The sequence below is a fragment of the Oryctolagus cuniculus genome, chromosome 1, assembly GCF_964237555.1.
Source record: "Oryctolagus cuniculus chromosome 1, mOryCun1.1, whole genome shotgun sequence".
NCBI classification, from domain to species: Eukaryota; Metazoa; Chordata; class Mammalia; order Lagomorpha; family Leporidae; genus Oryctolagus; species Oryctolagus cuniculus.
In genome coordinates this window covers 154355334-154381680 of record NC_091432.1, presented here as the reverse complement: position 1 = coordinate 154381680, position 26347 = coordinate 154355334, and the positions used below count along the sequence as shown (strand labels likewise).

The following is a 26347-nucleotide window of genomic DNA, read 5'->3' as shown; positions in this document are numbered from 1 at the left end:
TTACTGGAAACGACAGACGTGATGGGTTAGACTATCAAATAGGCTTAACTAACGCTCAGGAAGAAAGAGAACAGGACATGGGAGGAAGGGGAGAAAAACAGGGGTGGGCGAGTTCAGGCTATAGTAAAGACTTTAAAGGCAAGTTGGCTTCATTCATGAGGACGATTTTTCTTTCTTTTACAGTAACTCACCGTTTGTGCATCAGCCCCATGCACAAGGCAGAGAGGCTGTACAGGAAAAGCTGGAAGAGAGTCCATCCTAGTTCCCTCCTGCCTTGTGCATGCAGTGAGCCTTGAAGGCGGCCGCATACTTCATCAGAAGTTTCTCTGTGGTCCTGTTTCTGTTAAAGCCTGTAGTGGTTACAGGGCTGTAACTGGAAAAGTTGGGAAACTTTTTCCCTTGGTGGGGAGAAAGGAGCCACGAAACAAATGAATGAAGTATTCCCTTGGCCCAACATCTCCATCCATTTTTGTACCAGATTTTCATAGAAACACCTTTCCTCAGTTCCCCGGCTGGAATTTTGCTCTCGCGTGGCTCTGCCTGCTATCGGATGCGCCGATTTCGAAAGTCAGCGGGCGCTGGACCTGGCTTTGGAGCCGTGGCGATTGGCGTTTGCCAGAGTCCACGCGATGTGCTGTCCTGGGTGGTAGTTCCTCCCAGGAGTAGAATGTGTAAAATAAACAGTTGCTGAAAAGCGTGAAGAATTAACGAAGTGAAAATCTCGGGTTATTTGTTGGGTAATTGACACGCCAGTGACCTCCTTAAATGCTTAGTTGTTTAAGGACGTTTAGGGAGAGGATGAATGAATCTTCTGGGCGCTTCACTCGCACCAGCGTGCCAATCTCGGTCTTTCGGAAACGGGCGGCGGAAGAATACAAATCCTGTAACGAAGAGAGGGGAAAAAAGGGGTTAAATCAAGACCCCGGAGCTCCCCTCCGTGTCATTTGAGAAGACTCGCTTGCCTCGGCCGCCCGGGACTCGGGAGATTACAGCGGGAGAACGCGGAGGCGCTAGGACCCGGCTGGCGCTTGGCCGCGGCCTCTCTCGAGAGGGCGGAGGAGGGGGATGTGGGAAAGGAGGGGTGTTGAAGGGGGCGGGGGGAGTCATTTATGCAGAGCAGGCGCTGCTGCCATTGCCACTCTCACTCCCCGCGCGCTGCTCGGTGCCGGAGAGAGCGCAGGGAGCCAGCCAGCGAGCGCTCGGAGCCCGGGCCAGCAGAGGGGGCGCCCGGCCGCTGGCTGCACTGCCCCCGCCGGCCGACTTCGCCGCTCTTGGGGGCCCAGGAAGGAGCAAGAGGCAGTCGGGGAGTCCCGGAGCCCGGCCGGAGAGACCCAACTGCGGAGGGCGCCCGCCCTGCGCCGGAGCCGAGGAGCGCCGGCTGACCGCCCCGCGGGCTGGAGAGCGGGGAGCTCTGGGTCTCCGCAGCCCCAGGGATGGTCTAGGAGCCGGCGAGAGGTCCGCTGCTTTGCTCCCTGTCGGCGCTCGCCGCCTCCTGCCGATCGCCTGGGGCTGCGAGCCGCGGGGCTGCGCGCCGGGGCGGCCCAGGCCGAAGTTAGTTGTGCGCGCCGCTCAGCGCGCAGAGCCAGCGAGCGAGCGAGCGAGGGAGAGAGGCAGCGAGGCGCCGGGACCATGGGCTGGGGGAACCTCTGTTGCTGCCCGGGACGACTGGACCTGCTGTGCGTGCTAGCGCTGCTCGGGGGCTGCCTGCTCCCGGTGTGCCGGACGCGCGTCTACACCAACCACTGGGCAGTCAAAATCTCCGGCGGCTTCGCGGAGGCCGACCGCATCGCCAGCAAGTACGGATTCCTCAACATAGGACAGGTAAGGAACGCCAGGCTGGCCGGGCCCTGGGTCCTGAAGCCGCTGGGTGCTCCTTGTCCCCTCGCGGCGCCCCCTCCCCCTCTTCCAGATGCTCCTGCAGCTGTTGCCGAACTCTCGGGCGATGCTCTCTTGCTCGTGCGCGCGCTCACATACACACACGCACACGGCCCGAAGTCGGCGGGGCTTGTGTTTTGTTTACTCGTGTTTGGCAAGCCACACGGGACAGGTAGGGTCTCTGGAAAAAAAAAAAAATCTGAGGTGACTCCGTGGCGGTATCAGACCTGGCGGGACCTTGTGGACTGCAAAGTCTGGTAGCGCTGGTGGCCTGAGGGAAAAGTCTCAGCGGGTGGGGTGAGCGCTTTTGAGGGGTGAGTGCGCCCTTGGCCCCGGCCGGCCAGGGACATCCTTTCCTGCTCCGACCTGAATGCTGCCCAGAAAGTAGTTTCCTCTTACCGAGCTGCGGGTCCACTGGGCGCCGGAGTCGCCGGAGCGCGGGGACTGGAGCTTTAGCGGAGGCGGGAAAAGGGGGGTCAGAGGGGGCGGGACCTGGTGCGAGCGCAGATTTGGGGGAGACCTCCCCGCTGCCGCGCCGGGCGCAGGTTCGACCCTCATGGGGGTGCTTCCGGCGGGGGCGGGGGGGCGGTGGGCAACTTACAAAGCGCGTAGACCGCGTTTTGCTCCTGGGAAAACGGGGAAGCTGCCCCCGGGCGGGACCGGCCCGGCGGGCCCGGGGCGGGCAGCAGAAGCGCGGGGTTTTTGTGGGGTGTCGCCCGCGGGCTTTCGGTAGAGTTACCGTGCTGAAGGGAAATGCCAGCTCACTGAGGGGATGCTGTGGGGTGATTTAGAGGTAGGACGGGTAAAGGGACTTGGCTGCCACGTTCTCTTCTCCCCAGCACCCCAGTCTCCCCCCACGTCCGTATGAGAAATGGGGGTGGAGAAGGCTGTGGAACTGTGTCCCAGAAAGCGCCCTTGCCTCCAGGGAGCTCCCCCCGGGCTGGCCGAGGAAGGGACCTTGGCCAAGCTTCAGCGAGATTCTGCCGGGGTGGGCGAAGAGGGTGAAGGGGGCGCCCTTTCCTCAAGGGACACGCACCCTGTGTGTGTGCTCTGCCAGCCAAAGCCGAGAGGAAGGAGCCAGCCGGTGCCTCTGGGGCAGGAGAGCACGGGTGGTGTCTGATGCTCTGACGCTCCCAATCCAGGAACTCGGGGAGCCCTGGGCGTTGCGGGGTGGGGGTGGGGGGCGAGGGGAGCAGCGCCCGGAGAGCTGCTGTCGCCGCGGTTAGGAGGAGCTAGGGAGCGCGGGAAGGTTCAGGTGAGCGGCAGCGCTAGGTCTCGCTCGCAGCCCGCACAGAGAAGGGAGGGCGCACTCCAGAGAAGCCGATTTTGTTGGAGCAGGAAGACAGGGGCCAGGGGCACGGAATGGATACTCTGCGGGCTACACGTCCGCCGCGGCTCCTCCCCTCCCCCGCCCTCGAGGAAGTTGCGGGACCCGCCAGATTTTGTTGCCCGCGCGCCTGTCATCTGCACACGGCTTGTTAGGCTTCTGCTGGCTTCCTTCCTTGTCTCTTGGAGAAAAACCCCGGGTCCGTTGCGGTCTTTTGATTTGGACTTAAGAGTTGAGCGCTGCACCCATCTCGGGAATGTAACCAGGAAGGCTGGCCCTGAAAGTACAGTAGTGGGGGAAATCTTCCCAGAGACTCACATCCCACATTCTTCAACAACTCCCCTATGCCAGGCAAATTTGGAAGGAGTTCCTTGAAGATATGCCTCTTTCTTAATTGCCAAACGACCCTGGCCTGTGACTTACCGCGGGACAAGAAATCAAGGCTCTTGGGGGTTGAACTCCAACAGGGCCGCCCAGAGAGACAGTGGCAAAGCCTTGATTCAGTTCTTAGGCTCTCTGTGTGAGGGTTTTCTAGGGAATCTTCGTTTCCTAAGACTCTTGATTTAATAGCTCCTGCAGCCATGATTCCTAATTGGCAGATACTTAGTTCAATCAAACCTGGACTGCATGGCCCTAGGGTGCTTTCAGGACCTGCAGTGGCAGAAGCTCCTATATCTTTCTGTATTCACTGAGTACAACTTAAATAATGCAGAATCTGGCATAGTGTGAGGGAGCAATTGTCCCCCAACCCACACTTACATAAGCAACCATTACAGTACCCTGCAACCCTGCCTTAGAGAGAAGAACCATGCCTTTTCATTTAAACAGTGATAGTAAGGAGGTTTATATCCAGATCACACCAAGTCTTGTTTATTGTGGTTTTTATAGCACAAATGAGGACAGTTTGTGAGCACAGAGGTTACAGAAGACTCCTTGAATTGATGCCATAGCCAGTGTAAAAAGATCAGCTATTCCAAGGCGTAAAGCATTTCCTCTGGAGATCAAAGGAGCATAAGCCCAGCCTAAACCTTTGGGGTGGCAAATTGAGTTCATACGTGCAGTCTCCTTGTACTGTAAGGACCAAATGTTTTTCTTATTCCTCCTTTACTGCTCTGACCTTTTAACACTGTAGACATCCTTTTGTTATTCTTTCTTTCCATCAATAAACCAGCTGTGATTGAGGGCACTAACTAATTTGCAAATGCCTCTGGAATGCTCTCCTGGTTTTAACCCATTTGGGTTTAGGGTCTCATCTCCTGTGTCACAAATTGAAACTAAAACTTGCTATTATTTCTGAAGTCGTTTACCCTCCTGGTTGCATTTTGGATATCTTGATTATCAAAATATTCTAGATCATATAGGGAATTTTCACCACAGTAAAGGTGAAGTTTTGATCATCTACTCAGAATATCAATGTAAAGTTTTGTGTAGGCTTTTAACATTTAAAGTTCCCCAGATGTAAAATTTCTGGCCAAGAGATTTCTGTAGAGAAGAATAGGTGTGCTTCTTCTGTTCATGGAATATAGAATGTAGAGGGTAACACAGGCAGCAAGGAAACAAACAGGCAAAAGCAGCATGCTTGATTTCTAGAAGGGGATTGTAATGAGAGTTTCCTTGCTGTGGTGATAGAGATAGCATTATGTTTTGATAGAGTTTACAAGATGTTTATATTTTGTGAATGGTTATGCCTTGAAATTCTGAAATGATTCCTAACCATAATCATTTTAGTAGTTTTTGTCATGTCAGCACATAGGATATTTTGCTTGGTATTAATGTTAGCTCTAGAATGCCCTGCTTCTCTTTGCCTACAAGTTCTAAGTCCAGTCCCTCTTGGTGAAACTAGTAGCAAGAGCACCTGCTGGATCGTTCCAGAAAAGCAGGTGTGCAGGCCACTGGAAGGAGGAAGGAGCCTTTGCCCTCCCTCACTAATCCTGGGCTCCAACCCTCTGAGCTAACAGTCTATTGGCTAAGGAATGGAAGTGGCATAAAGAAATAAGATTTGATATATTGTAAATTGTGGGCCTTCATTGGATTGTATCTACAAAGAAGAATTACTTTCTGTTGTTTCAATTCCAGGGGAAGGTCTCTCATGAATAGATTGCAATATGCAATAGCTGTGTTTATCACTCTGTGACTCGCTTGTAATCCTTGATTCCAAGCCTAAAATCACCAGTAGCAAAAATCGCTCTCCACACCAAGTAGCTTATCTTGACTCCCGAAGGCTAAAACCACATGTGAGCCATACTGAGGAAATATTTTACCTACAGCCCTCATGGACGGCACATGCACTTGGAAATTCTGGAGAGACCACTTGCAAGTATGTGAAAGCAGGAAAGTCACTGAACTTAATAGAGCCCCTGTTCCTTCATCTGTAAAATGATAAATCTCTAGATAATAGAGTTAACTATGCATTGCTCAGCACATAGTTAGGCTTGCCCGAAAGGTTTCTTGAATCTAAATCTGTGGAGAAAGGTTGAAATAACTGAGATCCAAACTTTTTTCAATGTGGAGAAAGGAAGACATTTTTAGAATGGAAGATCAAGAAGATGCAATGGATGATCGGGGAAATAAATTTTTGATGGCTGAGTTAGAGGAGCTTTGTAGACAGGGAAAATGATTTTCCATTTCAGCTAACAACCTGAAATAGTTTAAAAACAATTTCCAATTGGAGTCTCAACAATTATGACTGATTTCCCATGACAGTGCCCACTTTCTTTATCGACCCTTATTGTAACTCATTTGATATTATAGGACGTGCTAGCTGCAGAGAGAGAAAAGGGAAGAAAGGTATCTGAAGAATCATTATTTTATATAACAGCTTACCTGGTTGTATTATGCTAAATCATATTTGAATGTGTATTTTATCTAATTCTGGACATAGCTTGATTAAAGTTAGAAGAAATATTTTCCTAGTAGGAAGGCTGGGGAAGAACCTTGCTCAAAGATGTCCTGCTTTGCTGACTAATTTGGACCTGTGAGTAGCAGGATGCTTGAAATGTTGATTTACAGTGTGGTAGAGGCTTCTAGGTGCTTGTGGATGTCATTGGAAATAGGGGCGATGGCTGGCCTGATGGGTTGTGTGGGACTAGACTGGTCCCTGACTAAATTCTTAACTGTTTTGTAAACAGAAGAGCAAATGGATGCTGTAGTCTCTGGTTGATCCCTGTGTGATATATTTGGCTTTGCACAGGCAGCTCTTCACACCCAGGAACCTTAACCCTGACCTCTCATATGCATATTTCTCATGATGAGGTAAATGGAGGGGAACCAGGACTGGAAAAAGCAATTCGGAGTGCATGGCCTGCTGGTGGTGGGTCTGTTGCATTAACCTCATGGACAAGGAATGGCTTGTATATGGCCATTAGGGATTTTTGGAGTCTATTTGAAATGAAAAACTACATTTTTGTGAGCCCAGGGGCAGCCACATTTGCCATATCACAATCTGTCATGGGCTCCTATCCAGAGGTCCTAACCCTAAAGGTCAGCCAGAGAAGCAGGGTAGTATGCTGGGAAAATGTCCAGCAATGTCTGACTCTTTGGCTGAGAGAGGAAGTCCTGACCCAGAAATATCCCCTGGGCAGGGAGGGGTGTTTTTGTTGTCGCTTCAAGTTATGTGCTGCTGTGTCTTCCGTCACTGTTCTGCTTCAGCCTGTATTATTCAGTTAATTCAGGTTGGATTCAATGACAAAGGAGCCAACTTTGGCTTCTTGACTGGTAAGAATGTCTGCTTGTGGATGCTTATGCATCTCAAAGATGTGTCTATGCACATACCTATTTGCATATACAAGAGTGCCTCAGAAAGTTCATGGGAAATGGTTAAAGTTTATTGCAGTGCAGAGAGTTTTGAAGGTCATGCATTTTTTTATATACTCACTTATTCATTTATTCATGATGTAGTTCCATTTCCCATAAAGTTTTCAAAATATCCTCATATATGTATATATTTATCTGTTAGTTTTTATTTTTATAAAAATAAAAGTTGCATGTTGTTTAGAGTGAGGTTACTAATAGTCATGAGTTTCGACAGGTTGCATCTGTACAATCTAAGGGTCTGAAGGGGGAATAAAATGTCAGTAAACTTTTCAGTTTGTGTTAATCCTGGAAGGAAAATGGGACTAGAAAGAAAGCAAGCCCAGAAGTCAAACTGTTAGAGTGAAACTCTAGAGTCTTATATTAATCATCTTGACTTTCAGTTCCTCGTTTGTCTCATTAGAGATCATTATACCTTCTGAATCCACCTCACAAGGTTGCTGGGCAAATCAGGTGCTGTAACAGTGAAGGTAGATCCAAAGGTAAAGCAAGACACAGGGAGCAGCATTAAGTGATCTATAAGGACGCCAAAGAGATGCAGAAGCTGCTCAGAGGAAAATAAGAGAGGACTGTAGCTCCTGGGGATTTCTGTAGTGAAACAACTTGTGGTTTTTCTGTGTCTCATGATTGCCCCAGGGGATATAACTGGGCCTGAAAGGGAGAAGAGTCAGTGTAGCCCTGATTGTACTATCTCCTAACGAGCATGGCGTTAGGTGTGTTTTTCTTCTAAGAGCCTGGACTCAGGTGTGGAGCTGGGACAACTGACATAAAAATCAACCAGCAAAGGCTTCGCACCTCCTAGTTGGACATCTTTGGTTTATAAGGCATATTTAATACGGAGGTTGCAGGATGTTTTATTTAAAGAATCAAAGCATAGTCTTCGGCCGGCACCGCGGCTCACTAGGCTAATCCTCCGCCTAGCGGCGCCGGCACACCGGGTTCTAGTCCCGGTCGGGGCGCCGGATTCTGTTCCGGTTGCCCCTCTTCCAGGCCAGCTCTCTGCTGTGGCCCGGGAGTGCAGTGGAGGATGGCCCAGGTGCTTGGGCCCTGCACCCCATGGGAGACCAGGAAAAGCACCTGGCTCCTGGCTCCTGCCATCGGATCAGCGTGGTGCGCTGGCCGCAGCGCGCCGGCCGCGGTGGCCATTGGAGGGTGAACCAACGGCAAAGGAAGACCTTTCTCTCTGTCTCTCTCTCTCTCACTGTCCACTCTGCCTGTCAAAAAAAAAAAAAAAAAAAAAAAAAAAAGCATAGTCTTCTTAATTTAATTGTAACATGAGGTTGTATAGAAGAGCAGTGGGAAATAACACTTAAACCTTAGTAGGCCCACGAAAAATATAGATGATAATCTTTCAGGTGTAAATATTGAGAATGCAACTGATACTACCTAAAGGAAGCTCATAAACAAGCAGATATGAAAATGGGAATTCTTGGTTTAAACAGATCCACATGTCTTTGTGCCCAGTTCTGAAGATAGAAGTTGAACCTTTTTTGGGGTTCTGATTTGTATTTTCTTCATGGAAACACATATTCTGACCTAACCTGACATTAAATAGTGCATAAATTTGTTTTGTTGTAGAAATATTTATTTATGTGATTATGAGGATGTTGTCCTTGATCCTTCATGTGATCCATTGTAGTCTTTTCATCTGAAGAATTTTGAATTCTGAAACATCTGGATTCAAGAGTTTCAGAAAAAGTAATCGTGGGACTGACTATCCAGCTGAAAAGACAATAGTAGTGCTAACGTCAACAGTTTCTCTGTTTCTGTATATTAGCTTTATTCTCAGACAGGCACTTTCCACAGAGCAGCAAAGCTCATATGATTCATAGTATTAAAATTAACCCCTGAAAAAGATTCCAGTCAGTCCAGATCATTGAATGGGGTCCTGTCCCCCATTTAGCTCACTCACTTTGTCCACAGATACAGAAGTATAGGTCTGGTTGAGTCACATGTTCAGTCTTGAAAGGAGATCTTGACCTTTGATAGGCAGCTCACCAGTTAAAGTACTGTTCTTCAAAGGAAAGATGCTGTTGTTAGAATAGGGAGATTGGATGTGGGTTGAGAAAAAACCTGCTATAGATCAGATTATATAAAGCCTTAAAGGCCAAGGCTAGGGAGTTTCACTATTATCACACAGGGTAAAAAGTTTTACAAGAGGTCTTCAAAAAGTTCATGGATGCTGTGTATTGTGAAAAAATTGTTCATGGATTTCACAATTTTCTGTACCAAAATAAATTTACCTATTAATTCAGTTTTTCTACAAACTTTTTGAAGTACCTACATATTCATGATCCTTCAGAAGGAGAGACAGCAGCCTACTGATTTAACAAACGTGAGAATCTACCGGGTCACTTATAGTTCCTAAGTCATTCTGTGTTCTTAAGAAGCCAGGACCCAGGGCCAGTGTTGTGGCACAGCAGGTTAAAGCCCTGGCCTGAGACGCCAGCATCCCATATGGGCACCAGTTCTAGTCCTGGCTGCTCCTCTTCTGATCCAGCTCTCTGCTGTGGCCTAGATAGCAGAAGATGGCCCAAATTCTTGTAACCCTGCACCTGCGTGGGAGACCCGGAAGAATCTCCTGGCTCCTGGCTTCGGATCGGCACAGCTCTGGCTATTGCGGCCCTCTGGGGAGTGAACCAGCGGATGGAAGACCTTTGTCTCTACCTCTCTCTGTAACTCTGTCTTTCAAATAAATAAAATAAATCTTAAAAAAAAAAAAAAAAGAAGTCAGAGCCTTTGTAACCACAACTATCATCCAGTGAGACAAATGGTAATGTAGTCCTGGGCACCGAAGTGTGATTCCTCATGTCAGGGGGAAGTCTGCTGATAGCAGCAGCATACTCAACTGGAAGGGGCAGGGAGATTATTGTGTTTGTAAATCTTAGAGGTAATGAAAACAGAAACTGTAACAGTGAGAAGATTTGGATTTTTATGGAGGTGTATTCAAAAGGTCTTGGTAACCACATGGAATTGGGAAATGAGGAAGGAGGCAAAGATAGCTGCAAATTTTTAACCTTGTGACCATGAGAATGATGAGCTCATTTGAAGAATTTGGACAGTCTTCAGGAACATTTTTAAGAACAAAAAGATAGGCTTAGCATTAAATTTTGTTTTTAATTTTTTATGATATAATCTTAAAGTCTATATGATGTTTTGATATATATATTAAAAAAACTACCATAGATAATCAAATTAGCATAGTACCCCCTTCCCTTATGTGGTAAGGAGCACCTAAAATCTAGTCTCTTAGTAAATTTCAATAAACACAATACTTACATTAGATCTCTAGATGAACTCATACATCATTGTGAATTTGTCATCTTTGATCTGCATCTCCCTGTTTCTTCTCCTTTACCACCCATCATAACCATGATTCTACCCTCTTCTGCATAGGAGACTTTTTTTCCAGACTCTACATATAAGTGAGATAATCAGCATTTGTTGGTTGATAGAAGGACGTGAAGACAGGAATGTCTGGTAGATGGAAGAGAATTGAAATCAGGAAAGAAGAAAAGATTCCACCGCCTCAATGTCTATGTAGCTACGTAAATGCATAAGATTGCTAAGAGGTGAAGCATGAAGAGAGAGGGGGCAGAGACTAGAAGACACAGGGCTGTCTCCATGTATGGAGGAAGGACGGAAGAAAGAAGGGCAAGAGGGAAGGGAATAAGGAAGGAAACAGGAGACAGGAAGAAGCCGTTCAAGAGTCGTGGGGTTTAAGGATGCCCCCATTAGAGCGTGTGCAATAGTCAGAAGTGCCGTAGGCAGAGTCCAGAAGGAAGAGATGAGTAACTGGTATGTTCTCAGCACCAATACTTGTTTGTTTAGTGAGTGGAAGTTGGGTTGTAGGACAGTAGAGAAAGTTTTTTACTGTGCATCTGTTTCTCTTACTTACTGTCTCTCCACATTCTCTCCTGCCATTTCTTTTTTTTTTTTAATTAAAAAAATTTTTTTTGACAGGCAAAGTTAGATGGTGAGAGAGAGAGAGAGACAGAGAGAAAGGTCTTCCTTCCGATGATTCACCCCCCAGATGGCTGCTATGGCCGACGCGCTGAGCCGATCCTAAGCCAGGAGCCAGGTGCTTCCTCCTGGTCTCCCGTGCGGGTGCAGGTCCCAAGCACTTGGGCCATCCTCCACTGCCTTCCCGGGCCACAGCAGAGAGCTGGACTGGAAGGGGAGCAACTGGGACAGAACTGGCGCCCCAACCGGGACTAGATCCTGGGGTGCTGGCACCGCAGGCGGAGGATTAGCCTAGTGAGCGGTGGCGCTGGCCACTCCTGTCATTTCTTTCCTGACAATGTCCTAGCATAGTTAGAATTCAAAGGTCTAGAGTTAAAAGAGTTTGAATCTTAACATTACTGGGGGACCTGAGGCAAGCATCTTAAAGCTTTCTGTGCCTCAGTTTCTTCATGTGTAAAAAGGATATATTTAGAGCATTTCCTTGTTGGGGGATTGGTTAAAAAGTAGTTGGAATAGTACCTGGCATGTACTATATACTCAGTAAATCTCAACTATTATATATCTTGTTTGGTTACTTAAATTTTTAAACCTGTAATCATTTCAGCCCTGTTTTTCACATTCCCTTTGCCTTGCAGACATGTCCAATATGCTCAGAAAAATGCTAGGTCACGTGCACGCATGTCCTTCCAGGAGCTGGCGAGCTTCTTGAGAGCAGGGCAGTGTCACATTCATGTTTGTACCCCAGTGCCTGGAGCATTGTGCGGCACAGCAGAAGCACAGTGGGCACTTGGAGCAGCAGGAGGCATAGAGGGCTTCTGGGGACAGGAGTAGGTTCGGAAAGGAGGAGGAAGATTAGTACCTCTGAGACTACAGAGGAGTGACAGGTGAGTGAGAGTCTTGAGGAATCCATGCTGGGAAGAAAGGAAGGGCGCACATGTGTAGAATAGCCTTGATCTTCTGTCACTTGAGAGGTGAAGGCAGAGAAAGGGGCTTGTAAAATTGATGTCTGGGTGCTCCAGTGTTCTGGAACACTTTTAGGAAGTTCTGATAAAAATCAATGACTGATCACTATAAAAAAATTGTCAAAGAGCAATGAGTTATTTGTAGCCTATACTCAGCGCTTGCTTAGGAGGCAATGATTAAATGAATGAGTGAATAGTTGAACTATTTTCTTAATGATTCTGTATTGTGCTTTTCTCATGAATTTTCACGAGATTAGAAAAGGACAAAATAGGGAGTTTGAATTTATCAGGCTTAGAAGGAAGGCAAAAAGAGATACTGTGGGTGGGAGCCAAACAGTTCTTGAATATCTTTGAAATGATTGGCCACAATGTCGAAGCTATGTGGGAGGAGGTAGGACCAAAGGAATAGGGTGAGTGGCAAGCTTTAAGTTAAAAAAAAAAAAAAAAAAAAAAGGTTGACCAGTTCTTTAAGAATGGCAAGAGTGAAAATATTAGAACCATCCTGAGGATTTTGCTTTGTTATGTTTGTTTTTGTAAGCTACTGTTTAGAGCTGTTTTATTTGATGATAAGGTCAAAGATGTGGACATGCAGGTGGGCTGACCAAATGGGGAACAGGTGAAGGCTTGAAAGGAGTCAAGAATCTAAGACTGGGGTCTTGGACAGGTTATTAGTGTGAATAACATTATGGGACCAAGTAATTTGTACTAGTGTACCTACTGGGAAGAGAAACATGAAGTTTGTCCTATATTTCAATTCTCCTTGGATAGATGTAGGTATTATCTCTACTTTACACATCTGTGTGCTTTTATTTGCACTGCATGTCCTGTACCAACTTAAGGGATAGTGACAGACACATGGGTGATTGCTTTAAACTCCCAAATGTGTCTTCTCATATTTGATTTAAAAACTGGAGATTGTATTGAGCACTGAATATAGAGGGAACAGTGCAAACAGAGAATATAAAACCAGAAATAATATTTAAGGATGATTCAGAAGTGTTGTCTACCTTGTCACATTTGGAATTTACTTCCAGCTTAGCTTGTCACATAGCCTGCTTTCTATCCCTGTATTGTAACAGATAATTATAACTATAATTTATTCACATGTCATGTATTCTGCCCTTTACATACATATTTTATATAGTACAACAAAGCTTTGTTCTGAATCTATATTTTATGTATTCTTACTCTAAACTTTATTGCATCATAAGAATTTGGATATGTTTTTGAATGTAGGTTTTTAAAATTACTTATGTATTCCTCTGTAAACAATATATAATATTTTCAGATTGCTCTATATAATAATAGATTGATTTTTGTGTGCATTTATATGTTAATTTTATTGTTAATTTAGGGTTAGCCTCACAAAAGAAACATTGAGTTTCTATTTTAATCTTCTGTGTGTTATCTAAGAGGTTAATTCTGTCTTGAGAAAATTACATTTATGATACCATGCCAGCTTTGAAACTAGTTAAGCTTTACTAAAAGCTAGTCTTTCCTTGATGCCTTTCCTAGTGAGACAAACTATTTAGATGTGTGTGTGTGTGTGTGTGTGTGTATTTTAAGAGCTGATATTTTTGTAATAAATTTCAAAGTGATATTTTCCTATACTGAGAAGCTTTCATAGTAGTAAAAATATACTCATTCTCACCATATTGATATTCCCAAGTTTGTATCTTGTTTTTTATTTTTTTTAAATAAAGATTTTTATTTATTTTATTTGAGAGGTAGATTTTCAAACAGTGAGAGGGAGAGACAGAGAGAAAGGTCTTCTATCTATTGGTTTACTCCCCAAATGGCCACAATAGCTGGAGCTGCGCCAATCCAAAGCCAGGAGCCATGAGCTTCTTCCAGGTCTCCCACGTGGGTGCAGGGGCCCAAGGACTTGGGCCATCTTGTACTGCTTTCCCAGGCCACAGCAGAGAGCTGGATTGGGAGAAGAGCAGATGGGACTAGAACTGGCGCCCATATGGGATGCCAGCACCGCAGGCAGAGGATTAACCTATTATGCCACCTTGCTAGCCCCTGTATCTTGTTTTCTGTACTTAAAGTTCCTCAACCAAAATAAAGGTTTGTGATGGTCACTACTTTGAGTATTGCACAGGGGGAAGAGATAATTCCAGGCCTTTAATTTTATAAACAATTACCCATAACTAGAAGTTTAGAAGGATACTAGTTACTCATCTTGGGCCTATTCTAGTTGCATTCAACTAATATGTTTGTGAGAGGATCCCATTCATCAATTCTAAAGTTTCTAAAGAGAAAACTAAATTGCAGCCCACTTAAAATTTATTAAAGGTTAGCTTCCAGCAAAGACCTGTTTTTCTTTCTTTATTTCTTTTATTTTTTTCTTGTGTGTGTTTAATTTTTTTTTTTTTTTTTTTTTTACCTTGGGGCTTCTTTCTACTTGGTTAGCTTTCATGAATCAGTTTAACAAATGCTGTATTTCCTGACTCATCACAGGAGGGTATCAGTGCTTCTGGGCTGGTTGAACACTCTTGGGAACCAATGAAGGGAACTCAGGCTGAAAACAGGTGACTTGAGTCACCCTTCTAGGTCCTGTCCTGCCACTGTCTATCACATGCTTATGAGCTGGTTACAAGTCTTTATCCTGAAGGATTAGTTCTTTTCATTGTTTTACTTAAAAAGTTATTAAAGTGCAGCATCAAGAAACTGAAGATAGCCCAATAGGAGAAAATATTTGTAAATCATATTGATGGAGGACTTGTATATAAAATATATATAAAAAACACCTCTTACACTCAGTAATAAAAAAGAAAATTGCTCACTTGAAAATGAGTACAAATGATTTGAATAGATATTTCTCTAGAGAAGATAAGTAAATGATTGATAAGCACATCAAAAGATGTTTAACATCCTTAGTCATCAGGGAGATGTAAGTCAAAACCTTAATGAGATACTAGTTTATACTCAGTAAGATACCTACAATCAAAAGACAAATAATCACAATAATTAATGAGGATGTAGAGAAATTGGAGCCGTCCTACACTGCTGATGAGAATGTAAAATGATGTGACCACTTTGGAAAATAGCCCAACATTTCTCAAAAGCCTAAACACAGACCTATGATATGACCCAGTAATTCCACTTTAAGAGAAATTAAATCATTTATTTGTCCACATAAAAACTTGTCAACAAATGTTCAAGACAGCAGTGTTCATACTTGCCAAAAAGTAGAGACAAACTATCAACTGAGGAATATATAAACATGGAACATTATTTCACAATAAAAATGAAGTTCTGATACATGCTGCAATGTGAATGAACCTTGAAAATTATGAGCTAGGTGAAAGGAGCTAGTCACAAAAGGCCATATGTTGTAACATTCTGTTTATAGGAAATGCAGAAAACTGGCAAATCTAAAAAGAGTGGAAGTAGATTAGTAGTTACCTGAGGCTGGAAGGATTGGTGGAGGCTGCGGAGTGACTGGTAATAGGTGTGGGATTGCTTTTGGGGAAGATGAAAATGTTCTAAAATGGAGTATAGTGAGTGTTGCAAAACTTTGTGAATATGCTAAAAATCATTGAGTAGTATAATTTAAATGGATGAATTGTGTGGTATGTGAATTATATTTTAATAAAGCTAATACAAATAGTTATTGAGTACCTCTATTTGTCAACCATTCTGATAGACACCAACATTTGCTCAAACAGAAGTTGTATTTTAGTGGGAGGTGATAAGCCTTCATGAAATGAGTAAGATAATTTCAAATGATCCCAAGTGCTGTTGGAAAACAAAATGTAGTAGTGGACTAATAAAGAGTGACGAAGGGTGACAGAACTCCTTTAAATACGTTTGTCAGGGAGGCTCTTTGAGGAGGATGCACTTGAGCAGGTTCCTGAATGTTAACGAAGAGCCAGCTACGTGGTGGTCTGGGGTAGAATGAGGCCTCTGCAGAGGAGATGGCAAATGCAGAGGCCCCTGTGGAAGAGAAGGTTGCTGGTGGAAAGGGAAGCAAGGGAGAAGAGGTCAAGTTTAAGGTTGTGGAGAATGCTCTAAAAAGCAATTTTGGTGATGTTATTTCTTTGTATGTAAGCTACCAGTAGTTCCCAATTGCCTATTGGATTCAAGCAAATTCCTTCTCTAGGCTTTAAAGGCCTGTGTCTACTTGTCTCTGAACTATTTTTACCATTATCTGTTCTACTCTGACCCTTAAAAAGTCAAACTGAATTTCTTTTTTTTAATTAAAAAAAAATTTTTTTTGACAGGCAGAGTTAGACAGTGAGAGAGAGAGAGAGAGAGAGAGAGAGAGAGACACCCCCAAGTGGCTGCTACGGCCGGTGCATTGCGGCCAGCGCGCTGCGCTGATCCGAAGCCAGGTGCTTCCACCTGGTCTCCCATGCAGGTGCAGGGCCCAAGCACTTGGGCCATCCTCACTGCCTTCCTGGGCCACAGCAGAGAGCTGGGCTGGAAGAGGAGCAACCGGGACAGAATCCGGCGCCCTGACCGGGGCTAGAACCCGGTGTGCCGGCGCCACAGGCGGAGGATTAGCCTAGTGAGCCGCGGCGCCGGCCCAAACTGAATTTCTAATTGTTCCCCAGATACTGTGCTGCCCAGTGCTTTGGTGTATCTGTACACACTCTCTCCATTTGGAATATTCACTTGATTCATGACATTTCTGGAAATTTCATCTCTTCTTGAAGCCATATCCCAAATGTCATCTCATTTCCTCTTCCTTGCTCTGGAAGTATAGATAAAATATAAGTAGAGATACAATTGTCCTAATTTTTCAACTTATTGACTCCCATGGTAGTTTGCCCAAAATTCTCTTGGGGAATTTAGCATACTTTTCTTCCTTTCCCCCTTATGAGGGACTATATTATTACTCTGTAGCATGCAGCATGGTGTCTTGCTCTATGCAAGTAAACATTAAATACTGATTGACTTCTAAAGTATTTTAGACATGCAAAATAAATCTGAACATGGAAGAAAAATTACAAGAGTCACTAGGGAAGGCTAGCAGTGCACACTGTGTTCTGAAAGGAGCATAGTAAGTAACAGTGATCTGACAAGTCCATTTTGTGTGGACTGTATAAAATCCAGGCATCCCAGGAGTAGCCTGATGCTTATCTTTTAGTGATTCAGACCTTGGCGTTGTTAGCTAAGTCATTCTTTCTGATTTTGACTTCCATGAGCATTCTTAGTGTAAGAATCAGAGTACAGAGTGTGACGGCATCTGCCCTGAGAGCCAAGTCTCAGACTTCCTAAGACCAGGATTGCTTCTCCATGGATCCCAGTAACCCCAAGGGCTGTGCTGAATGTGATCATCTCCCTGGGGGTACCGGGGTAGATCTTGTGTTGATCAGAGCAGTGGAAAAAACAGCACAGGGTTCCTCCAATGAGGCAACTGGTCAATAGTGAGAAATGGCTTCAGATAGCAAATTTTACTGTTTGTGTAGAAGCAGTGGGAGTAGCAACAAATAATCAGATACCATATACTTGAAGGATCCTAAAGTTCTGTGTAAAACAATCAGGAGAATCTTGTGATTGTCAGCGTCTCATAGCAGGCCCTACCTGGATTGGGCATTTTGAGGGCCAAAATTCTGGAATAAAATCTGCATCAGAGGAAAGATTGCAGACTCCAGAACAAACAGGCATAAATTAAGCTTTGAAGCTTACTCCTTAAGGAGTGTCTTCAGAAATATCCTTGGAGATAGGAAACAAACTCAGGACAAATAGAACAAATATTCATTGGGAGTTAACTCCCTTTAAATAAAAGGAACGTTCTCTTGATTGGGTGACGTAGCTAGAAGCCAGACTCTCCATGGGGTTTCCTCATGTGACCTCTGCACCTTACCATCTCCAAGCCTCACATGGCCCAGCCTTCAGGCTTGGGGAGATGAAAGGAAGGATGAGTTAAATTTTCTGGGTTTGATGAAAGAAAGATGGGGTATATTTTTTGACAGCAGAACTGTTCCATTTTGTGATGGGCCTACTGAGGCCAAGGCCTTTGTTACTTCATTTGGACTGTTACATAAGTCCTGTCTTATCCTCATTTTTTCCCTCTTTCCTCTGCTCAAAAATACTTCTTTCTCCTCTCCTGCTCCTTTTCCAGTGTTCTAAACAACATTAAACTTAATTATGTTGACATCCTTTGCATTTGAACTGTCATGTATTACTTTTCTGCTTATTCTCATCACTCTCATTGCCTGGACATCTTCATGTTCAAATCTCACTCATTGTGCAAAGCTGTTCTCAGATGTCACTTTCTCATATCAAATTTACTGTGGCTAAAGCCTCCTTTGTTTAATATCTCACTGAACATTGTATACTTTTTATTGTCATCTGATATTTTAGTATTATATGCAGTTTAGACAGATAGATAGCTATCTTCTATTTTATCTGCTAGATAGTAATCCCCTTAAAGACAGGGTTTCTGTCTCCAGCCTTGTATCCTACATGGAACATCAAAGAGTGCTGTGTAGTTAAAATGCTCTCAGAAACATATTCTGAAGTGGATAAATGGCTGGGAGTAAAAAGAGGTTGAACATGTAAACAGAGTTCTGTGCACTGAATATTTATGGATCTCTTCCTGGCTGTGTGATAAGACTGAATTTCCCTATATTGGTGCAAAGTGTGGCTAAGAGACTCTTGTGGCCGGTGAAATGTGAGAAGGGACATGCCCCTTCAGTAGCAGTCAGTGAATGATTTGTGGTGATTTGTATCTGCCTGGGTGACTGGCAAAGCTCCAGGTGGTGGATTCTGCATTAGTCTGGGTCCTTGAGGGATCCGATAAACGGTACTCTCAGCCAATGCTCTGTGGGCATAGGATTTGAATCATAGTCACTGAGGTTCAGGGATTCATTTGTTATCACAGTGGGACCTTTCTCATCCTGGCTAATACAAAAGTTCACTCTCAATTGTTTTCTCCTTGCCTTGCACAGTAGGGACTAAGAGATGTGATGGCAGGAACAGAAAAGATTATAGGATGCTCTGGATGAGAATCCAGTGACTTAAAGGAAGACCCCAGTGATCTCCAGTGCACATTGTGCTTATTATTCAATTGCTAATTTTGTGTAGCCAACAAAAATGAAAAACCAGGAGCCAGATACTATTTGCAGATGTGTACAGGTGATTATGCTGTGTAGAGGAGATCTGCATTTCCTGAAATACACCTTGACTGTCCAAGGCCTTGACTGCCCTCAGCATTGCTTCTCTGTCCTCATGATACACACAGGCCTCCCCAGTTCTTTGGGTGAGACTTGTTCCATGAGTTCAGATAGGCCTGTTAATGACTGATAAGCCTCTTTAGAAAATTCTGGATTGATTTTTGCTTTTCCAGGAAGAGTGCATCTTACTATGTGGCAAGTTGTCTTTTATTTCTCCCCATCAAATGAAAACAACATATAACTTTGGTACTTCAAAAGATTGATAGAGAGCCCTCTTTCTGCTTTACCAATAGCACTTCCTTGTGCCTTCTCTGAGGGCCATATTGTGCTTTCAGAATTACAGCACTCACTGCTGCAGAACCCACTTAAATTTGCCACCCTGTTCCAGTGGACATCATGCGTTGATAGTCAACAGGCTTCACAACATGTGGGTGTCTGTGCACTCACTGATTCATGTGATGTGGCCACAGTGGGGGATACTTATCCGTTTCTTTCACTTGTGAGTTTTCCCTTTGCCATTATTCTGTCCTTCTACATTCATTGCAAATGTATTAGAATATCCATACTCTGCTGAGCACTATACTAAGCCCTGGAAATGTAGCGGTGTACTAGACATACATACTTACATTCCTATACTTACAGGAGTGTATTAACTTGCTTCAAATTAAGTCGTCCAGAAATCAGTGCCTTACCACCACAATCATTTTTGCATATGAGGCTGTTACTTGACTGGTAGGTTCTTCAGTCAACGGTGAGATAACTGGGGCCTGGCTGGTATTGAATAGCCTCACTTGCATCCCCATAGGTTGTCCTGGCTGAGGTTATGAGGAGGGGGTAGTTTGTCATGGATCTCACCATCTCTCAAATTAGCACAGACTTCTTCCCTTAGTGATGAGAGGTGTCCCAGCAGCCAGAGAGAGAGAACCTTAGTGTTTAAGTCCTTTTCACATTTCTGCTTGTGTCTTATTTGTGAACATTTCATAGATCAAAACAAAGTCACGTGACCAAACCCAGCTGTTTATCTGTTAAGAGAGGATTCAGGGAATTTGTGACCATATTTTTTAACCTACCACAGGGAGGCTGCTAATAATCCAAATGAATAGGAAACAAAATGCATGTCAGATGGTGATAAGGGCTACAGTAGGAAAAAGGGAAGGGGAAAAAAAGAGTAAACAGCAAAGCAGGAAAGACTAGAACAAGGGATGTCTGGAATTTTCTTTTTCAGATGTAAACAGGGTGGCTACGTGTAAGTCCTCATGTGAAGAGGGTGTTATGAGCAAATAGCTGACAACAATAAGGGACAGGAATGAGACTTATCTGGAGGGAGCACGTGGCAGGAAAGGGAACAGCATGCCCTGGGCAGGAGAGACCCTGGTATGTTGAAGTAGCAGGAAGACCAGTGATGCTGAGTGAGCAAGGGTGGTAGAAGATGGTGCTGAGAGGGAACTGGGGTTGAGGACTTGGTGATAGTTGGAGGTGTGGGTTAGGTCCCAGGCCTGATAGTTGGAGGTGTGGGTTAGGTCCCAGGCCTTATGTTGGTGATTTTTGCATTCAAGTCACCTGTGGATCTTGTTAAAATGGAGAATCTGATTCAGAAGAACTGGAATGGATCTGGACATTCAGTATTCTAATAAACTCAGGTGGTACCCCTGATGCTGGTGGTCCTGGGACCATACTTTTGAGAAACAAGTGCACAGCTCTTGACAGGCCTTGTCCAGTAGTATTTTCTGGGAGTGATGAAGGAGGCTATTAGGGCAGGGTATATATGTGAACTATTCTGTGATTCCTGTCAAAAGGTGATTGTTTATGGACTGTTTAAACGATATAGGTGGACGATGGTAATATCATCAGTCTAATACAGAGAACACACATGGTCTGCTTGTACCTTACCATAGCTTCAGTCATCTGTATGTCCTTGCTTAGAGAGCTATGTCCTTCTACTCTTTTGGTGAACAGCAAAGAGACCTAGCTCTGGACACCTCCTCACCCCAGTTTCATAACCGATCCATTCTAGAACAAACCTGCCCTGTCTTCTCTTAGTCACTCAAATCCTGATTGGAGCTCTCCTCTTAGTCACTCAAATCCTGATTGGAGCTCTTCTTAGCCCTGATTCTCAGCAGCTGACTTGAGTGGCTTTCAGTCATGTAGACACCTTCAGAGAGTCTGATTAACAGGGCTTTGGTGAGGCCTCAGGTATGCAGCCAGGGCTGAGAACAGCTCTGTTATCGTTTTCCATTGCTGCCTCGTGTATCCACTGTTCCCAGGGAGATCAGTGCTTCTCTTTGCTTGAGGAGTCTGCTCTCCCTCCAACCACTCTGGTCTCATTCTTCTTTATTTTCCTCCCATCAAAACACATATATCATTAGCTCATTTCTAACCCTATTTTATTTGAAACCACAGTAGTTCAATTTTGCTAAATTATGGTTCTTTTCCATTTGAAGTAGAGGATGATCTTTGCATATCTACAAATATGCAAATATTAAGTATTCGTTGATGTTTAGTGTAATGGGTTTATGCCTTTTTGTGCAATTGATACTGAAAAGTCCTGTCCACATAACAAATCTCTAGGCAAATATCAGGATTTCACCCAGGAAACAGGGTTCTGGGAACTTAGACTTGGTGATTACTTGGCTCCAGATTGTATATTTATGATAACTCTCAATGAGCTCATAAATACTTTTGTGCCCTGGCAGGACCAAAATACAGTATTCATTTGGAAACTTCCATCTCCTATCTCATTACCACATCTCATTATTCATAGTACACTAGGAACCAATATGTAATATGCAATGCACAGTCCATAACTGTCTGGTGAATAGCACAGTTGTAATTTGGTGTTACAAGTAAACATTTAGAAATAAATAAGCACATATTTTTGGCATTTTTTTTATTTGGTAATATACAAGAAACCTCAAAATATATTTATAGAAGTGGCCTGGGTTGTGTCTTGACCTCTGAGAGATCCTTCCGGAAGCCCTGTGTGATTCCTAGGAGAATGTGTCCTTTACCTTATAATCCACTATATATGTATATAAGTCTTATTTGTTCTTAAATGACTTTTGTTTTCTAATCAGAGGAGGAAATGAAGAAAAATGAAGGACAGTGCAAAATATTATCTACAAATTGTGTCACAAATTCGCTGTATCATCACGTCCCTGGAATGACTTGTCTGTGCATCATTAACTTGTAACAGACTTAAACTAATTATTAACTCAACCAGATGGATTTAGTTGTGTGTTATCACAAAAGGCTCTGAGATGTGAGAGCATGATGAAGTTCCATAAAATTTATTACTTGAATCTTGCTGGATCCAGCATTCCATGAGGCATTGCCTTTTGCTCCCACATCACCCCAACATCATTGCATTGTATTTAGTTATTACTGTTGGGAAGAAACTGTGTGTGTGTGTGTTTGTGTGTGTGTGTATTAATTAGTGGTAGTTGATTGTCTTGAAAGAAATGTCACTTCCATTCTTTAAAAGAACCCTAATTTTTTTTTTTTTTTTTTGACAGGCAGAGTGGACAGTGAGAGAGAGACAGAGAGAAAGGTCTTCCTTTTGCCGCTGGTTCACCCTCCAATGGCCGCCGCGGCCGGCGCGCTGCGGCCGGCGCACCACGCTGATCCGATGGCAGGAGCCAGGAGCCAGGTGCTTTTCCTGGTCTCCCATGGGGTGCAGGGCCCAAGCACCTGGGCCATCCTCCACTGCACTCCCTGGCCACAGCAGAGAGCTGGCCCTGGAAGAGGGGCAACCGGGACAGAATCCGGCGCCCCGACCGGGACTAGAACCCGGTGTGCCGGCGCCGCTAGGCGGAGGATTAGCCTAGTGAGCCGCGGCGCCGGCCCAAAAGAACCCTAATATTAACCTTCTAAAATATAAATGCCTATTAGATATCTAGATCTGTTGGGTTTTGGGGTTGGAGGCAATGATGTTACCCAGTTCTTTCATTATAAAAATGAAGAGACTGAAGTTCTAAAGGAGGTATGGGTAGAACTCTGAATTGATACCTAGCAGACTAAGTTTCTGTATCCTCAAATGATGATTATGAAAATGACTCCTGAGAGTTAATTTATTAATAATATACAGAAGCTTCCCTAGTTATTTTTATCCTTTGTAGGGTATATTAGGGGGTTTCAAAAATTTTATGGAAAAAGTATATTATGAAAACAATTATGGAGCCGGTGCTGTGGCACAGTGGGTTAATGCCTTGGCCCGAAGTGCTGGCATCCCAAGTGGGTGCTGGTTTGAGACCTGGCTGCTCCACTTCCGATCCAGCTCTCTGCTATGGCCTGGGAAAGCAGTAGAAGATGGCCCACGTCCTTGGGCCCCTGCACCCACATGGGAGACCTGGAAGAAACTCCTGGCTCCTGGCTTCGGATCAGCGCAGCTGCAGCCATTGCAGTCAATTGAGGAGTGAACCATCGGATAGAAGACCTCTCTCTCTATGCCTCTCCTCTCTCTATGTAACTCTTTCAAATAAATAAATAAATCTTTAAAAAAAAGTAAACAGTTATGCATGGATTTCAACATTTTGGCACCAAAATATGCATCTTTTAATTCCATTTACCATTTGTTTAAATTATACACATTACTTTAAAAAAAACAGATTTATTTTATTTATTTGAAAGGCAAAGCACAAAGAGAGACAAGAGAAAGATCTTCCATGTGCTGGTTTACTCCCCAACTGGCTGTAAGAAATGGTGCTGGGCCAGGCTGAAGCTGAGAGCCCAGAAATCAATATGGGCCTTTCATATGGGTGTAAGGGACCCAAATACATGGACCATCATTCACTACCTTCCCACATGCATTACTAGGAGCTGGGTTGGAAGCAGAGCAAAGGGAACTCAAGCTAGTGGTATCATGTGGGATACAGCATTGCAGGCAGCACTTAACCTCCTGTGGCACAACAGTGGCACCCTCACACATTTTTTAAGCTAATGATTGCTAGTAACTTTTGTATTTATTATATTTCTTTAGGGGGTGTGTGTGTGGGTGTATGTATGTGTGTGATATTGATCAAAGGAATTTTCATGTATAGTATGTGACACAATGGCAAATAACTTGATTATAGAGGCAATATTTATCCCTAGTTCTGTGAAAACCTGATTTTTATACTTCTTTCATTAAACTGCCTTGATAGGATATGAGAGATACTTTCTCCTGGCTTTGATATAACAAAAGGTCTGAAGAATAGTTTACATTTCTATCATGACAAATATTTGGTATTAATGGTTAAAGCCATTGCACATCTTGGTTGGCTCTTTGGAACCAGAGAACTCTTCACTGGGGCAAGTCAGAAGGCTCATCTTGAGTAAGATGGGCAGAGTTATCACATTTGCAAGTAAGACAAGACCAAGTGATAATGGGAATGCCTTTATCCATAGTTGCATGCCCAGGGCCAGCAAGCTAAGCTTGGCTTTCTTTGTCTAATCATGACTGTACTATGTGGTTTATAAAACAGCTTGGTGAGGGACAACTTGCTGCATTCATCATGTTGAGCAGTGTAACTTTGGTTTATAAGGCTGTGCAGGTTATGTGGTAACTAAAATAAAAAAAAGACACATATCAGCATATTTAATACAGTTACTGTAAGAATTCAAATTAATCTGACACATTTGAACTGGGAGTAGGAGCCTCTGGCTGCCTGAACCATTCTCCACCCTGGGTTTTTATCACTCAGTTTACTGGGTCTTTAAACCTATTTCATAACTTAAGCTACAGAATGTTGGCATGTTAGAACTAAGAAGAAGGAAAACTTTGGAAGTCCTGCTGTTCCACTAAATTACCTGCATCTCTTAGAACAATGAAATTGTAGCAATCAGGAGATACTCAATGTATGGAATAATAAAATAAGTCATGGATTACTTTTCAGTTCTGTAGAAGTCTGAGATGGATGCTTACTATATATTAAAAGCATTTTCTTTTTATACATTTATCCAAATATGAGATATTTCCTCAGATAAGTGTATGTCTTCAGATACTGCAAAACTATGTAAACATTGCAATGATTCTTTTGGTAAAACACAGTATTGGGTTTATCTTTTATGTCAACAATAAGTACTTTGGGATGATAGAAGTGAGATACTTAAACAGCTCAATCTACTGTGTGAAGTACATTTTCTTAAACATCACTTCCAACTTTCTATTTTATGGGTATGAACATTTACTAGAAGACATAGTGGTTATTTAAACTCTCTTTTTGGGGTTTATTTGACATATATTTAAGACCAAGAAAGCCATGGAGATAAAAGCCAGTGAACTTTTTATGTTAGAAAAAAAATTAAATCTTGGCACTTTATCTAGGCTCAGGAATTATTGAGATAAAGAAGTTAATTCTAAAGTTAGGTTGGAGTTGAAACTTTGATAAAAATTGAAAATATGACTGTAAGCATAAATTATTATATTCTTTACCCTATATAGGTTTAGTCTATATAATTGCAAAAGTAGCACTGAAGTTGGTATCAGAAAAATCTTGTTTTGATCAGTTGCTACTAGTGTAAACTTGAGTAAATCTCTGAATTTAGCTGAATCTCTGGAAAACAGAGACATAATCCTTAACTTATTTTACAGTATTTGTATATTCATTCTATATATGTTTATTGGGTAACCACTATGTACCAGGCACTGAAATAGGTACAGGCAATACAAATGTATTTGGAAAGTTGGTACAGAATTAAACTGTTTGATTAGATGGAGAGTAACTGGGAAAGGCTGCTTAGAAATAGGTCAAAGAGGACTTCTGAGAAATTGATATTTGAGCTAAGATCTAAAAAGTGAGATGGAATTAGAAAGTGGGAGATTGAAAAAAATGGGGAATTGCAGGCCAATGGAGCAGCAAGAACAAAAGTCTCGAGGCTAGAAAGGAGGCCAGTGGATTAGGAGCATAGCACGTGAGGGAAAGTGGAGGTGTTAGGAGATGGTATTGGAAAGGTCAATGAGAGCAGACCTGCTCTCATTATGGACCACATAAAGGCACTTTTTTTTTTTTTTTTTTTTTGACAGGCAGAGTGGATAGTGAGAGAGACAGAGAGAAAGGTCTTCCTTTTTGCCGTTGGTTCACCCTCCAATGGCCGCCGCAGCCGGCGCGCTGTGGCCAGTGCACTGCGCTGATCCGATGGCAGGAGCCAGGTGCTTCTCCTGGTCTCCCATGGGGTGCAGGGCCCAAGCACCTGAGCCATCCTCCACTGCACTCCCTGGCCAGAGCAGAGAGCTGGCCTGGAAGAGGAGCAACCGGGACAGAATCCGGCACCCTGACCGGGACTAGAACAAACATGTAGCCTAG

General features: G+C 43.7%; 1 protein-coding gene across 5 annotated transcripts in view; it reads left to right on the top strand.

Moving 5' to 3' along the window:
• Positions 1–1105: 1105 nt before the first annotated feature.
• Positions 1106–26347, top strand: part of PCSK5 (proprotein convertase subtilisin/kexin type 5) — a 437660-nt gene continuing 412418 nt past the window's right edge. For 3 of the 5 annotated variants that reach the window (XR_001793338.3, XM_008256580.4, XM_051858772.2), the window contains exon 1: positions 1106–1821. Coding sequence is in view for 3 of the 5 variants with exons in the window: in XM_008256580.4 (XP_008254802.1) it covers positions 1630–1821 (192 nt within the window). In the remaining 2 variants the exon portion in view is untranslated. The remainder of the gene's footprint in view (positions 1822–26347) is intronic. The other 2 variants (XR_516723.4, XM_008256582.4) reach the window with 1 other exon arrangement.